Source organism: Cibotium barometz, chromosome 37, assembly GCF_041138505.1.
Source record: "Cibotium barometz isolate CiBa-2024 chromosome 37, ASM4113850v1, whole genome shotgun sequence".
Taxonomy (NCBI): domain Eukaryota; kingdom Viridiplantae; phylum Streptophyta; class Polypodiopsida; order Cyatheales; family Cibotiaceae; genus Cibotium; species Cibotium barometz.
The window spans coordinates 3,693,413-3,711,095 of NC_141082.1; the positions used below are offsets into that span (position 1 = coordinate 3,693,413).

A 17,683-nucleotide genomic window follows, 5' to 3' on the forward strand; every position below is an offset into this window, starting at 1 on the left:
AAGGGACTCCTACATGGGGCGCCACCAAAAAGTAAGGGTAGAGTCCTATTTTTTCCAACATCACACCTTTTCCAGCCAAATTTAGCTCCCAAGGTGAATTTTCCAAAAGGCGGGGGGAAAAGTAGCCCTATCTAGGTGTGTGGGGCACCAATCCTTGCATGAGGGGGCTCTAGAGAAATCTCTCATCATCCTCTACACCTAGATAAGCTTGGTTCATGCTCTTCTCATAGCATACAGTGACTTCTCCTTGGTAGCTCTCTTCTTGGTTAAAATTACATTACTTAAGTCATAAGTGCTAATATGATCATTGATTCCAGATCTTATCCTTTTTTCCGTAGCAGGTGCTTTCGATCCCTTGAGATCATTGAGGCCTTGAGAAGAGGAAAACGAAGCTTGCAGAGGTGTCCAAGGGAAGCAACACGACAAGGGGGTTATGGAGTTCTTAGCCTCCATAGTCCCTACGAAGTATTAACTCAAGTTTAAGTCACCTGTCTTTGATGTAAGCTTAAGAGAACTTGATTAATACAAAGCCTTTCAAGGGGGTGGCGGCCTCATAAATGCGGCCCTCATTGTGGTGTCTTGTGCAAGTTCTATCCTTTGTGATTGCTATGCATGTGTATGTGTTAAAGGAGCAAGGGGCTAATCTCTTAAGCACCCACTGCATGTTTGATTCACATGTTATAATCACTTAATTATTTCTCTTTCTTTATGAAGATTGCACAACTATTAAAGCTAGGTGGATTGCTATGGCACAATCATGTGTGTATGTGTGTGTGCATGCTAAGGAACTAAGAGTCATAAGCTATGGGAACAACCATAAGAATCATTAAGTGTGGATCCTAAGATTATATGTGCTATCATTATGTTTACACTTGGCAATTGTTATGTTGATTTTTCTACAATTTTTATCTCATAAAAAATTAATTGCAATAAGAAATCAACTATTAAGGTTACATTGGTATCAGAGCACATGCTTTTCCTTCTTTATAAAGGGGGAAATGATCAAAGTTCATGAATAGAGACAGCTATTTAAAAACTAATGTAAGGTGTGGTAGGAGTTATTATCCACTCTCGTTTACTTTTGTTTCTAGAGGGAGCTAATGTCTTATTAGCACACCTTTTCATAAAGAGGGTACCTTTGGTTTTGGTGCTAGTGAGCTTTAGAAAGTCCTTTAGCCAAAACTGTCTCGAGGGTGGCACTGTTAACTCTCCTCATCTAGGTTAATTTTTAAATCAGAGATTGCTCATGGGTGTGAATTGTCGCAAAGTTCCTACCTTAGAAAGAATCCAAAGCGTATGTTATGCATACCTTATGATGTGCAAAGCTTACATGTTGCACAATCCATGGCTAGGAAAGCTTATGGTTTACATAATGCATAATTTGCAAGATTTTTGATTTTGCATGTTGCATGTACTTTGATATTTATGTTTTGCATGCTTCATGTTACATGAGAAAAATTAAGGAATCAAAGTTTTGATGCTCTTCAATCTTGGCTTTTTGAAAAAGCTTGTTTTAAACAAGCTTACTCACAAATTAGAACTCAAGATTGAAAAGATACGATCCACACTAGGAGCGAAGAGTGCGCTCAAAAAGGGTATGAGAGGAACCAACAATTTCCCTGAGTGGAAAACTCAAACTTCATGTGCATGACCATGTTGACTAAGAAGAATTTAATGTATTTTCTTTGTTGCATGAAGATTCCATATTGGATGCACTATGGTTTTTGCATATTCAAAGTTTCCTAAAAAGGTTAGCATCTCTAGCTTAAAGAGGAAACATGATTCTTGTTTTGTTGAGGTGCAAGAAGTTTTTAAAGGATTAATGTATGCAACTAGTCATGAAAATGGTCTAAGGTCATTAGGATATCAAAAGGGTTTCCATGACATTACATGAGCCCAATGAGCACCTTAAGGTAGTCTATCTAGACTTTTGTGCTAATTGGCTCAATGTCAAAAAAGGGAAACTGGAAAGGTCCTCAATGAGATTTGTTATCTCCATTGACATATCACTAAGAAGGTATCCATTTATAAGATGTGACATGATGAACAAGGTTCACACATATTGGTCTGCTAGAGAAAATAATGCATATCAAGAGCTCACACCAAGGCTTAAGTCATTAGACCTTAAGGAGCCTTTGTTGAGTATATTGTGTTCCATGTGGAGAAAGCATAAGGATGGTTTCTTCATTAGAGGGAGAACGTACTGCTTAGAATGATCACCAATTACATGTCCAAATGCATAGTTTATGCGTCTATCCACGTTTTTCAAAGAGGAACATAGGTAAGGTTATTTTATTTTGCACTTCAATTTTTGTATGTTTCTTTCCTTTAATCATATCTACCATTGGTAGATGTATGATACTTTGGCTATGGAGCACTTTCATCTCAAGCTCCTTCCCTCATCCTCTTCAAAGCTATCCTTTTCTTCACAAAAAGTACTCTTGGCTTGAATAGCCATTGAGGCTTTGAGAAGAGGACAATGTAGTGCATGAGAGAAGCAAGCAAACAAGCTCATGGGTTATGGATATCCTAGCCTCCATGGTCCTAATGATGTATTAATTCAAGCTACTCTCTATGTAAAGAGTTGAAGAGAAAAGATTAATGCAAAGCCTTTTGAGGGGGGGGTCAACCTCAAGAAATATAGTCCTCAATCTTGTGTCAATTGTGTTAACATCTTTCCTTAATGTGCTTGATATGCATTCTAATTAAAAACGTGTGTGAGTTGCCAAATGAATGCATTAGCTACTATGTTTTTCTTATCACATCCTACCATTACTAAGGGCATTAATTATCTAGGAAAGCCTAAGTGTCATTAAGACTAGTTGTTGCTAAAAGAGCTAAAAGCAAATAGAAAGAGCTTAATGCAATTTGATTTCATTGGTATCAAAGCTTCATAGGTGTTTCTTTAATTAAAACTAATACTTTTAATTAAGCTATTATCCAAGCACTCACATAAATGCTTTTTAGGTGTTTCTTTAATTAAAACCAATACTTTTAATTAAATCATGTCTTCTATTCCACACAATGAACATAGTTTTGCCACCAAGTAAACTTTAAGGAAAATGAAGCATCAACACAAGGAACCCATGCTCTAATAAATCTAGTACAATGCTTGCATGATGCACAACATAATGCATCTTTAAATCCCATGGTTTAAGCTTTGATGTTTGGTCATGGCATGGTTCTTACAACAAGGTCTTCTCCTCTTCTTCAAGAAGTCAATTCTCCACAATCAAGTGAGAATGTTAGAAGGCCTTTGAAATGGGACGGCCAATCTCCATCAAGCACTCCTCAATAATGAAGTTCCCATCGCTCTCCTAAGTGCACTCATAGAAGGCAAAGATATCCTTCTATCGATGGGTCCTCCTCATCCAAAAGTGGAAGAAGTGAAAGAAGCCAATTCCATCAATGAAGAAGAAGGTCTCCTTCACCTTCATCAAGCCTTCTACCCTTAAAATATAATGAACGAAGCTCTCCACAAGAAAGGTCAAGTGCTCTTACTCGTGCACGATGAAGGCACAAAAGTAACTAACATACTTGGAAGAGAGCTCGCAAGCTTCAAAAGTTCAAAGAGGGTGTAAATACTATGACTTTTCTCGCATTTGATGGCATGTATGGCAATATGGATAAAGTGCTAATCTTTATCCAACAATTTGATATTGCATTTGGTGGGGAGCACTTCACCGAACACTCAAAGCTATGCCATGTGGCTATGTACATGAAAAGGTCTGCTCGCCAATGGTGGGCAACTCTTCAACAAGGATTGAAGGCCCAAGACTTGGTGAGTGTGTAGGGTTGCTATCATTTTGGAGAAATTCCTAGCCAAGGATGATGTAGTGATAGCATGGCATGCTCTCAAGCTCAAAAAGGGAGAGACTATGCAACATTATGTAGACAAGTTTTGGGATTTGCATCTCAAAGACACTATCTTCCATAAGATAAACTTTTCTAAGCAAAAGCAGTAGTACTTGGTTGGCCTCAATGAAAATGTCTTTGAAGTCATCCATCACTCATTGGTGGATAATAAGATTTTCCCTCTTAACAAGACGACTATCAAGTTGTATGGCAAGGGTGAAAAAACTCCCAACAATGAGGGGCCTCCTCAAGACTCTAAGAGCAACATAAAGAAGAAAGAGAGGGGTGTACATAAGGGGAAAAACAATCTCTCACCACCTGAGGAGCTTGAAAAGTACAAGAAGGAGAATTGATGCTTTAAGTGCGGAGAGCAAGGCACTCTTATCATGCTTGTCCCATAAAGGCTACCAAGAAGTGTTCTCCTCAAGCTTCACAAGTAAGTTTCCCATCAACCATGCAAAATGATGCTAATCAACTATGCTAGGCATGGGGGAAAGTTAGGGATCGAGATGCCTTCATACTCTTTGATCCTGGCTCTTCCCATAATTTGATTTCAGTTGAGCTAGCCCAAAAACTAGGCATTAAGACTAAAGAAATGGGACCTGCACTCAACACCGATGGAGCCTTTAAAGGGCAACAAGTCCCTATCATGCCATAGATTAGGAAGATTCGGCTACATGTTCAAGGCTATGTTGATTAAGAGGAGTTTTATTTATCTCCTTTGTTGTATGAGGATGTTATCTTTGGGGTGCCATGAGTTCATCGCATGTCCCACACCTCGCTTAGAAATATCACTTTTCATCATAGAGGTAAAGCTATTAGTATTAGCACTAAAAAGAAGAAGGGAAGCACCATACACTTGTGTATCTAGTGATGTACAAAAGTCAATAAAATCTTATCTTTTTGTGTATATGATTTTTGTCAAAGACTCTCCTTCCCCTCATGATACACTCTCTCAAATGTCTAATACTAATATGAGCTTTCATGTGATAAAATGAATTATATCTCTTTCCTTCAAGCATATAGTAATTGTTTTTCAGACTATTCCTAGTGAGTTACCTCCTTCATGAGGAGAGGATGACCATAGGATTGAATTAGTGCCACGTAGTAGTGCACCCCCTAATAAGCACCCATATCATGTTTCTCATGCACAACAAGAAGAGTTACTCTCTCTAGTGAATGAGCTTCTTGAGAAGGGGATGGTACAACCTAGTTCATATCCCTTTTTCTCACTTGCATTGTTAGTGCAAAAGAAGGATGGGTCCTATTGCACATGCATGGACTATTGTGCACTAAACAAGAACATGATCAAGGATTGATTTCCAATCCCTCTTATAGAGGACATTTTTGACAAGCTACAAGGTTCATCTTTCTTTAGTAGGATAGACCTGAAAAGTGGCTATCATCAAATAATGATAGTACATCATGACATCCATAAGGCTACTTTTTGTACATAGTTTGGCTTGTATGAAAACGTGGTGATGCCCTTTGGCCTTGCCAATGCTCCAACAACCTTTTATAATAGGTTAATGGAAAGATTATTTAGGAAGAATAGGGCATATGTTGGAGGTTCTTCGATGATATTATCATCTACTCTAGGACAATAAAAGAAAACAAAGAGCACTTTAAGATAAATTTTGAAGAATTGCCTGCTAATAGACTTTATGTAGATGGGAAGAAAAGTGAGTTCTTCCTTAATGAGATTAGGTACCTTGGTCATATTATCTCTAAGAAGGGTACCCAAATGGATCTTGAGAAGCCTAAGGTAGTAGATGTGTGGCCACAACCAAAGAACCTTTGTGAGTTAAGAAGCTTTATTAGCATGTGCTCCTATTATAGATGCTTTATTTATAAGTTCTCTACTATATGGGTCCACTTCACGATTCAAATGAAAAAGAAAAAGGCCAAATTTCAATGGACCATGAAAGAAGAGAATACTTTTAAAGAGATCAAGGAAAGGCTTATGACAAAACCACTTTTGTGGTACTCCCTGATTTCACTAAGCCTTTTAAAGTTGATTGTGATGCTTGTGGTGATAGCATTGGGGCTATTCTTTCTCAAGAAGGACATCCTATTGCTTATGAAAGTAGAGGGTTGAACTCACAAGAATAAGTAGTAGGAATCTATGAGGATTAATTTCTTGCAATAGTTATCCATGCTCTAGATTCTTGGAAGCATTACTTGTTGGTGGGTGCACCCTTCATAAAATGTATAGATCACCAAAGAATTAAATGCTTTCTTATGCAAAATAAGCTTTTTGATAAGCAAATGGTATAGGCTAATTTTCTCTCTTAATTTGATTTTCACATAGCCCACATCCCTAGAAAGCAAAGTGCAGTTTGCGAATGCAGTCTCATGAAGGCCTAGAGTAAATGCCATCTCCATAGCATACAATCATCATCTTGAAAGCATGATTGACATGTATGCACAATGTGATGTCTATATCTCTATCATGGTAGATTTAAAGAGTAACAAGTCCCATGAACCTTTGCATGGTTCATGACTATGTGTAACCAACTTTGTGAGAAGGTGCTGTATATTGTATGTACAAATCTCATGCTCCACCATATGCAAGGCATCGTGGCATCCAAGCCACTACTCAAGTAATAGAAACTTGTTTCTCTTGGCCCTCTATGCAAAAGGACGTCCATGATTATGTAAAAAAATATTGGCATGGTATGTCAAAAGGTCAAGTATGATAGAGGAAAAGCCCCTGGATTGTTACCACCATTGTGAATTCTAGAAGCTCCATGGGAGAGTATTTCAATGGACTTCATCTTTGGATTGCCCAAGCCCATACCTAGAAATACAAGCATATGGATACTAGTAGACCAATTTAGAAAATAGTCTCACTTCATACTTATTAAGAAGACTATTAAGTTGCACCACAAGGCTATCATATTCAAATCCAAAATTTTCAAGTACCATGGGATGCCAACTTTAATAGTCTCTAATAGAGTCCCAAGAATGACAAGTCTCTTTTGGAGGGGTCTATTTGAAAATTTTGGCACTAGGCAAATAGAGATTGTGAATTCCATTATTATTGATCTTCTCAAAAGCTATGTTGGGGAGAAAGATCAAAGTAAACAATGGGAGAAATACTTACATTTGGTAGAGTTTGCACATAATAATATGGTCATACCTCTATAGGGACGTCTCAATTTGAGATAGTTGAAGGCCGCCCAAATCCTCCGCCCATCTTAAGGATGCATTCAAACATATTTGCAGCAACAACAGAGCTGATGAGTATGTGCATGACATCAAGATAGGTTTTCAACAGATAAAAGAAGCAATTGAAGTGTCACAAATAAAAACAAAAATAGGCTATTGATAAGCATCGAAGGCCTTCAGAGCTAAAAGAAGATGAATGGGTCTTGCTCAAGTTTCCCAAGTTTTGTTTACATCAAAAGATGGGCAAGGATTGGCAAGGAAAGCTCACATGTCATCAAACGATTTATCCTAAGCTTGCTAAGAGGTATTATGGTCCATTTTAGATTTTTAAAAGAATCAATGAAATGTCTACATAAAGCCTTTCATGATGTGAGTCTACTTAAGCCATTTAAAGGTACACCCCTGATGGACCCAATAAAAGAGGATTCTCCTCAGGTTGAGGAGCAAGAGGAGATCCTACAATCTCAAGCCATCCCCTTAAGAATGAGGATAAAATTCTTCAAAGAAGTAAGGTAATATGAAGGTATTTAATTAAGTTTAAGAATTATCAACTTGAAGATGCTAAATGGATGCAAGAACCCTAGTTGAAGGATTCTCTTGCCTTTTTGCAAGATTATAAGTTTCTTCATGATTTAAATGATAACCAAGACATTGATGTATAAAAATGTTTAAAGATTTAATGCGATGTTTCTTTTGCTTTACTAATGTGCTTTAAAATGTTTTATATGTGTACACCAATGTTTCCAAGGAATAGTTTAGCTATGACTTTGTCTCCTACACACCTAACTACTAGACTTTCCATCTAGTTTAGGAATGTATTCTTGCTCAAATGTGGATCTAGAGCATAGACGGTCTTCTTTACGCGATACAAGCACAATCAAGGATGACTATGACTTCAAGGGAGAGGGGTAATGTCATCAAATTTTAATTTTGATAAGTTTTGTGCTTTTTAAAGGCTTTTCTCTCTCTCTAAAAGTAGTCATTCAGGAAAGAGGAAGCACAAGAAAGAACATGTTGTTGGACAACAACATGTTGTGCTTTTTAAAGGCTTTTCTCTCTAAAAGTAGTCATTCAGGAAAGAGGAAGCACAAGAAAGAACATGTTGTTGGACAACAAGGCATGTATGAAAGTGAATTCAAGGCTAGGGAAGTGCCAAAAGGTGAATGCCACTTCACAAGTGCATGGAAACAGGCCTCCATGGGACTTAAAAATTACCAAAATAAGGCTTACAGGAGGTGGCAAAAAGTGGGAGTGAGGGAAAAGGATAATGAAAATGGGAATATAGGATTTCTTTGGTCAATTTGGGACACTTTTGACACATTTAGAGGGCAAGAACTAGGTGCCCTCCTCCCATGTCGTACCCATACTCCACCTCTCTCTAGCCACATGGATGCTAATTTTGGCATCCCTTTCCACCTCTCCAAGTTGTGAGATTCAAGAAAGTATATCTCTCTCATCACAAGTCAAATTGGATTGTTCAAGAGCTCAAGTGAGAGCGCTCTCACAAAGCTCTTCAAGCTCAAGCACCCATATGCAAGCTATATGCTTATGATTATGTACCTACCCTTGGTAGTATAGGCTATGGAGCACTTTCATCTCAAGCTCCTTCCCTCATCCTCTTCAAAAATCTCCTTTTCTCCACAAGTACTCTTAGCTTGAATAGCCACTGAGGCTTTGAGAAGAGGACAACGTAGTGCATGACAGAATTAAGCCAACAAGCTCATGGGATAGCCTCCATAATCCTAAAATAATGATATATTAATTCAAGCCACTCCCTTTTTATAAAGAGTTGAAGAGCAAAGATTAATGCAAAGCCTTTCAAGGGGGGTCGTCCTCAAGAAATTTGACCCTCAATCTTGTGTTGATTGTGTTAACATCTTTCCTTAATGTACTTGATATGCATGCTATTTGAAAATGTGTGTGAGTTGCCAAATGAATGCATTAGCTACTATGTTTCTCTTATCACATGCTGCCATTACTAAGGGCATTAATTATCTAGGAAATCCTAAGTGTCATTAAGACTAGTTGCTAAAAGAGCTAATAACAAATGCTTTAGAAAGAGCTTAATGCAATTTGATTGCTTATATGGTGAAAGTGACATCTATGAGCATGTGCAAAAGAAGCAACTCCATATTTTAGATATTATGGGAAAAATATCGCATTATGGGAATATTGAAATCGAGAGGTTTCATATAATTTGGGAATTTGTCACTTAATGTGGGAAAAGATATTGAGATATCTAATATGTAATGGAGAAAGGTGGTGTTAATAATCATTGTTAGGAAGCTTGTTGTATTAGTTTCTCTATATAAACATATTTGTGAGAAGAAAGTGTTGAAAATCATGTCGAAAGGTGGTGGTGATGATAAAAACCATTTGTAAAAAAGTGGTTTTGAAGGGAACTACACCAATGGACTTGAACATTACATAAAATTAATGAGGCAACTCTTACATTACAAGATAGGAACACCAACACACTCACTTGCTACCACCATGAAGACCTTTTCTCCAGGTTGAGAATCCATACCTATCATTGAAGATATTACAATCTTCATAAGTAACCATATTAAAAACATTTCCTTGAACCATTCCTATATGCACAAGAGCACCTAAAAGGATAAAAAATGTCTATGATTTTTTACACTGCATGTGTGTGTGCAAGCATTGAGGAATGGCCGTAGGTCCATTCTTACTTACATGCCTATGTGCATGTAAGAATGGCCCTAGCACCACTATTTTATGGTCATTCAAAAAAGTACGCAAGAATGGCCGTAGGTCCACCCATTCTTTTTTTTTTTTAGTGTGTACATGTGTGCATGCAAGAACTTCCTGGAACTATTCAAAAAAGTACGCAAGAATGGCCATAGGTCCACCCATTCTTTTTTTTTTTAGTGTGTGCATGTGTGCATGCAAAAAAATGGCCCTAGGGAAATTCTTTTATTATTTTTTGAGTGTGTGCATGTGTGCCTGCAAAAAAATGGCCCTAGGGAAATTCTTTTATTATTTTTTCATTTCCTATGTGTGTACAAGTATGCAAGAATGTCCCTAGGGCCTCTCTTGCTGCTTGCAGATACACACACACACTTTCTGAAAAAGGAAAAAGAACCTAGGGCCATTCTTACATGCACAAAAGCATGAAACTTTCTCAATGTATGTTTGTGTTGTGTGTGTAAGCATGGAAGAATGGCCCTAGGGCCATTCTTGCTTGTTGCAAATAAACACACACACTCTTTCAAAAAAGAAATGACCCTAGGGTGATTCTTGCCTGCACAAAAGCATGAAAATATGATCCTAGGACCATTCTTTGATGACTTTCTCTGAAGAGTGCGCACAAAGCGTATGTGTGCTTGTGGAGTAGCACAAAGATGGAGAAGAAGAAGAAGACACAAGATGTGGACTCCTTGTCACAATGAGTGACTAGGGCTTGAGAGAATCCTTATTACTTAGACTATAGAGAATGGTGCCCGACCGCCCACTTATTAGGGTTGGCACAATGGGCTTTATTACCCCAACAACCTCCCACTTAAAGGCCAATGTGCCTTTAAGTAATGGGGTGCCTATATATATATATCTACATATACATACAAAAATGGTAGAAACGATTATCTACCAAATGCCCATCAAAGTCTGACAATGTGCGAACCACTCTAAAGGTAGACCCTTGGTAAGAAGATCTACAGGGTTTTCACTAGTGTGAACCTTAGCAAGCTGCATCCGCTTATCCTCCAACACCTCACGACGAATGAAGTGATACTTCACAGCCACATGCTTTGTCTTCGCATGAAGCACTGGATTCTTTGCTAGTTGTATAGCACTCTGACTATCACAATGTAGCACTGGCATCTCAATGCTTATGCCCAAATCTCCCACTAGACGAGCAAGCCATAAAGTTTCCTTGCAAGCCCTCTGATGCTGCAACATACTCAGCCTTAGTAGTAGACATGGTAACACAATCTTGTAACCGAGATCACCAATGAAATTGCGCCTCTGATGAATGTGAAAACATAGCCCGAAGTGGACCTTCAGGCTTGTCCAAATCACCTGCATAATCTACATCCGTGTAACCACTTACACTTGTTTCTTGACTTCCAAAGCAAATGCACGTCTTTTGTACCATTCAGGTATCTCATGATCCCTTTGACTGACTCCCAATGTTTCTTGCTAGGGTTTGACATGTATCTGCTAACCATTCCAATTGCAAAAGCAATGTCTAGACGTGTAGCAATCATAGTAGACATCAAACTCCCAACAGCAGATGAATAAGGCACCTTTGCCATTTCAGCCTTCTCCTCATCAAACTTTGGGCAATCATTCTGACTGAGTTTCACATATGGAGGCAATGGAGTACTCAATGCTTTCCCTCTCTCAATATTGAAACGCTTCAGCACCTTGGAGATGTACTCAGCTTAAGACAAATAAAGCAATTTCTTAGCTTTATCTCATCGAATGCACATACCAAGTATGTGACTTGCCTCACCTAAGTCTTTCATGTCAAAATGTGCATGTAATTTTGACTTCAAGGTTGAAATATCATCATTGTTCTTCTCTTGGCAACTAGCATATCATCCACATAAAGGATCAAAATTAGCAAACTACCATCCTGAGCTTGCTTTGTATAGAGATAGTGATCATCAGTGTCACTCCTTTTGTAAGCCTAAGAGAGCATAAATAAGTGGAACTTATGATACCACTCTCTTGGTGCCTATTTCAAGCCATAAAGACTCTTCTTTAACTTGCACACCAATTTTTCCTTGCTCTTCTCAACGAATCCTTCCAGTTTGTTGCATATAAATATCCTCATGAAGGTCACCATGCAAGAACGCTATCTTAACATCCATTTGGACAAGTTCCATGTCCTCTCTGGCAACCAACCCAAGAACAAACCGCAGGGTGTAGTCATCTTGACAACAGGAGAAAAGATCTCATCAAAGTCAATGCCCTATTGTTGCTTAAAGCCTTTCGCAACAACGAGCCATGCCTTGTACTTTGGTTTGCCATCATTAGGCGTAACCTTCATTTTGTAGACCCATTTGCATGGTAATGCCTGCTTATCCTTAGGCAATTTCACCAAATCCTAGGTCTCATTCTTAAGCAGCGAGTCCATTTCCGATTGCATAGCTCTCTCACACTTCTTCCTATCATCCATTTGCATGGCCTCTTTATATAGCAGAAGGGCTCTCCGCAATCTGTCAACATGACATAATCAAGAGATGGAACATAACAATCAGGAGGATGTGAAACACATGTGGACCTCCTTATGTGACAAGCTGAGCCTGAACTGCTTGTTGTTCCACTCTATCACCTTGCACTTCAGCAGGTACATTAGGGACTGCTTGTTGTTCATTTTGACCAGCATGTTGCCTGTCATGCACACGTTCATCCTCTTGAAAGATAACCCTTCTTATCTCCATAGTAGATGTAGGCCTTTTATCTTTTCTTCATTGAAATACACATCATTGCTGTGAATAACCTTCCTGGGTCCCATAAGCGATAGCCCATCTCGCCCCACCACAGAATCACCATAGCCAAGAAAAATGCATTTCTTTGACTTTGGAGCCAACTTGTCCCAAAATTCCTTGGGAACATGGCAATATGCCTCGCAAGCCAAAAACTCTAAGATGCTTATAAGAAGGTGGCTTTCCGGACCAAAGCTCTTCATCAACCTTCTCATGTATGACCTTGTTAGGAGACCTATTAATGAGATGAACAGCAGTACACACTGCCTCTACCCAAAATCCATTAGGCAATTTTGCATTAGATAGCATGCAACGAATCTTCTCTTGGATAGTACGATTCATCCTCTCGGCAATGCCATTTTGTGGAGGAGTGTACGGGGCAGTCAATTCCCTCTTGATTCCTTTTGAATCACAAAATGACTGAAATGCCTTAGAGACATATTCCCCACCATTGTCAGTTCTCAGACACTTTAGTCTCTTGCCAGACTGATTCTCCACAAGGGTGAAAAACTTCTGAAACACTATCAAAACATCATCCTTTTTCTTTAAAGGATACACCCACACCTTGCGTGGGAAGTCATCTATGAACGTGACAAAGTATGATGCACCACCCAAAGATAAAGTAGGCATAGGCCCACATAAGTCACTACTATGAACAAGTTCTAGTGGTTCACTCTTGTGTTGTCCCACTCTTCTATGTGATGAATGTGTCCGTTTACCATATAAACAATGCTTACACATAGAAAAATAAGAAAAATTGAAGCGAGGGACATAACCAAAATGAGACAACATTTTCATTCCTTTTCCAGACATATGACCCAATCGGCGATGCCACAAAGAGGTGTTTGGGTACTCGGTCACACAAATTACATGATTTTTAATAGATGACACATGAAGTGTGTACAAAGTACCACACTTTGGTCCATGGGCTATAACAAGAGAACCCTTGGAGATCTTCCAAGAGTGATCACCAAATTGGCAATGATAGCCCGCATCATCTAACTATCCTACACTGATCATGCTTTTTGTCAATTTTGGCACGTCTGACATCCTTTAAGATGAAAGAGGATCCATTATGAAACTTTAGATGCACATTGCCAGCTCCTGCAATCTGGCATGCATAGTCATTACCAAGACATACGCATCCTTTTCTTGATGCATCATATGTGATAAACCACTCTCGATGTGGAGTAACATAGCACCTGAATCAATGATCCAATCACTAAACACATATGAATCCATGGCAACAAGTTGTGTAGCATCTATACATGAGGTGAATAGGATTTCTCCATTCTCATCAGAAACTTCATCCTCAATGCACGTAGCAGTGATCTCTTCTAGCCCAAGGCTAAGGCTACAATGTAGTAACAAGGATATAGCATGAAGTCGATCGATGATGATAGAGGGATGAAGGATGTCCTTCAGGATGAGTTCAAGGACCATATAAGCAATCCGACAAGACGTGTTGAAGTCGGTGGAGTCAGTGGCATCTCCTGTCTTTGGTAGATGCCCCGAGGAGGCAGCGTTTTGGTAGAATCTCCCATCTCTGCAAGATGCTCGTCCGTTGGAATGCCAATCGTTGTCTTCAATGCCGGTGCATGCACCACTCTTTGTGTCCATTGTGGTGTGCCTCCACTTCTGGATGGTCCACCGAATGCTCTAAATGGTACCTCTAGGTTGACCCACTGTGGCCGTGTGACGTTGTTACGATGGTCCATCCAGTGTTGGCACCCTTGGTGGCTACAGTCTCTCAAACAATCAACCCCTATGGACCTAAACAAGGATAACTTGAAGTACTCGAGCCTTTTATAAGACAAGGCGCTATAAACACATAAAAACTGACATACATGACGAACACTTTTGACATATCTTTTTCAGAGGGCGACCTGGGCAGCAGAGGACCCATGACACTCGCACATAAAAATTGGGAATGGAAGTTTAGAAACTTTCGAAGCTGGTGAAGCGTCGATGAAGATGTCATTTATGACGGCGTCACCAAGAAATTAATGCTTGGCCAGTCATTTTAGGCCCGGTGGCTAGGGCAGAGGACCCGGAACGTCTTCAATGTATCGAAGGAGGCTTCTATTTGGAAAAGTCCCAAATTTTAGAATTTGTGGAGGCTTCAATTAGGCAATTTTCACCCTAACTTTGAAAAACCCAAAAATTATATTGTTGCACGGACTTCAATTGTGGGCTAATTGTTGTAATTTCAAGAAAGCCCTAATTTTTTAAGAGTGCAAGAACGTCAATTAGATGTTTTTTACCTGATTCTAAGAAGCACCAAATTGGTGTTGAAAACTGATGGTGGCGAGCAAGTACTACTGGTGGCAGGTAAAGTCGTGCTTTGGAGGCGGGTTGAGACTGCTCGAAGAAGACAGAAGCTTCAAACACGGCAGTTACATAGGAGCATAGCAAGTGACATGGCGGAGATGGGCCGGCGTTGCAGCAGCAGATGCACACCAGTGACACTCACCATGTATACTGATCGCTTATTTTTCTTTGGTCGTTGTTACAACCTTTCGCTATTGGAAAGATGATCGCTTTTGCTTCAGAGATGAACAATCAATGGAGTTTGATCATGGAGTATCTTCAAAAATGTTGCTTGCCCACCAACCTAAACATTTCCCAGTATGAAAGGGGTCTAGTGGACTCCAAGACGTCTAAATATTTGGAAAGTACAAGCTTTGGGAATGGGGGATTATCCTGGAATACAAAGAATCACACTCCTAAAATCTACGAGGGTTATTATTTTTGGACAACCCTGAAAAGAAATTATGTCGTTCATGTCATTACGTCCGTAAGCTAGGCAAACGGGGGGACTTGGTGAAGCACCTTTGACAAAATGTCTACAAACTGAGATAATTTTAGAGATGAAGTTTATGGGGGACAACCATCTCTTAGATTGGGACATGTGGCAAAAAAGTGCATCAAAGTGAGACATCAACTCTCCACTTGTCATTACAGCCTTCACTTTCCATTTTTACTCATGGGAGCCACATATCTATAAATTGGAGCCCTCTCTCCATTCAAGAGGCTCTCTCTTGTTGCATGCTCTCTTCTAACATGTTGGCTGCTCACCTTCTTGTCTACATCACTCTATGGAGAGTCTACACTACGTCACTCCCCTCTACAAAAGCCAATGTACCCCTTGTACCAGCCCTTGTACTTGTATCGACTGCACCAACCCATGTACCTACTGTACCGGTCGCACCAACCCCTCTACTTGTTGAACCAATCGCTATACCTGTTGTACTAGTCATTGTACCGGCTGCACCAGCCATGTACCTGCCGTACCAGCCTACACCAGCTGTACCGGCTGCAGTGAAGATTGTACCACTTGTACCCACCCATATGGTTCTATTATGGTAGAGATAGAGAGGTATATTGGCTTCTACATACATACTTTATATGTTCATGGATTCTTGGGCATGAGATGGACAAACCTATTGTACATTTGTTATGGTTATTATGTACATGGATAATCTAGCAAGAACCCTTGTTATGGGTAAGCCCTCAGAGCTTGCATAGGTTTCAAATACTACTTGGTAATAAAATTATCCAAGGGGGCATTTGGGGGGAAGGGGGGGGAGTTCAGCCCATTCTAGCTTGTATGCCAGTATGCGGTGTCAGTTGTGCACATCTCTCTTTTACAGTGTTGGGGATTTAGTGGCATATGTTTAAGGTTGTGGCAAATTTCAGTGTTTAATTGCATTAATGGTCAGCGCATAGCTCTTAGACTAACAAGCTTCCCGGACACTGTAAAAAGTTCAACTCCAAGTGAGTTACAAAACTGTGCGAGGCTTCACACTGATTTACTAACCTACCCCTGCCTACCCTGATGACAACTGGTCCCTGGACTAGGGCTCACTGCACATCTCTAACCTATATGGTAACTCAAGTCCATGACTTATGGTACAAATATGTCCACCACAGAAGCACGAGTCAATTTGAGCAAACATTTGTAGGTTTTATGTGGCACGCTGCTTGGGGACATGACTTGAATTCTACATAATTCCTGGAGATTGTGAGCCCAAAAACTGCAGCCAACATGTACAATGGCACGTAGACTACTTACGTGATGGAATGAAAAAGAACAGCTGGCAAATAGACAAAAAAGTAAAGCTATCTAGGAGAAAAGTGGCATGAAGTGAGGTTTGGAATGGCAAACCTCTAGACCCTTAAAACGGCCTGAGCGTGACTGTTCTGACAGCTTGTGCAACACTTTGTCTTTTAAAACTAGCTGGATTCGTTATACAAACAGTCATGGCGTTCCCCAAGCAGGGCAGCCTACCAAAGGTATATTAGCCATCCCGTAATGAGATTTTTTTAAAACCCAAAACAAACCAAAAAAATAAAAAAAGGGCGCTCTTGTGGTGTATTGTAGCAGACAGCAAACTTTACTTAAGAAGTTCGACGCATCGAGCAGCTGAGCTACAAAGAATTAGCAGAGCCGGGCTCCCTTTCTCCTTGTTGGACGCACTGCCCTCTCCTCTGCAGAGGATGTCCACCCACGGCTCCCCGAACATCCTCTTGACATGCGCACATAGATTCTTGGAGTCTCGCTCTCTTTCCTGCTGTAACTGCACGAAACTGTCCTCTGCCACACAACGTCCACAGTAGTTTAGGCAGAGAGCGTGTCACAGAAGAAGGAGAAGGAGAAGAAGCAGCGTCAGAAAACTCACCTGGAAGAAGAGGGCTGTGCTCCAGCTGAGAGAGAGAGGATCCAAGGGCCGAATCGAACACCCCAGTTAGCCACCTCGCTTGGTAACTCGGAGTTTCCCATTGCACTCCACTCCTCCCCCAAGCATTCGAGTTTGCTATGATAGCACTCGGTGCGTTCAACTGCTTCTGCTGCTGCTCCTTCTTCTTCTTCTCCTTCTTCTTGATGTAAGCTCTTGGAAGCTTTCGGTCCTCCGCAGCCACCATGTTCAAACTTGGCTAGGTCTTATTTTCTTAACCTTTTCTGTACCCCCATGTTTTGTGTGTGTGTGTGTGTGTGTGTTGCACTAGCATTCTTCAGCATGTGCCAGTCTTCTTTAGTGTTTTCGAATAAAATAGCATATTCGTGAGCATTTTTTGATGTCCAAAGGACTTCAGCAAAGGACTTCAGCACATTTTCTCTTAATAGAAAATCAAGGTGTATCTACCATTTTTGGAAGGAAGACACCTCTATGAAATCTATGTGTTTCCTCTCTCATTAA

The 17,683-nt window shown here is 40.0% G+C and overlaps 1 protein-coding gene across 1 annotated transcript; it reads right to left on the minus strand.

Moving 5' to 3' along the window:
* Positions 1 to 16,850: 16,850 nt before the first annotated feature.
* Positions 16,851 to 17,474, minus strand: LOC147616853 (uncharacterized). The gene is made up of 2 exons (XM_086776299.1): positions 17,165 to 17,474; positions 16,851 to 17,079 (listed from the first exon to the last, which is right to left on the minus strand). Exons 1-2 carry the CDS (start codon positions 17,406 to 17,408, stop codon positions 16,880 to 16,882), a joined length of 444 nt encoding a protein of 147 aa, XP_086632425.1. The 5' UTR covers positions 17,409 to 17,474; the 3' UTR covers positions 16,851 to 16,879.
* Positions 17,475 to 17,683: the final 209 nt, after the last annotated feature.

Bases quoted from the DNA above. Each gene is read 5' to 3' on its own strand.
- LOC147616853 (XM_086776299.1), bottom strand. From the start codon at position 17,408: ATGGTGGCTGCGGAGGACCGAAAGCTTCCAAGAGCTTACATCAAGAAG. The intron at 17,080-17,164 runs GTGAGTTTTCTG...GTTGTGTGGCAG, and splicing joins GCACAGCCCTCTTCTTCCAG to AGGACAGTTTCGTGCAGTTA.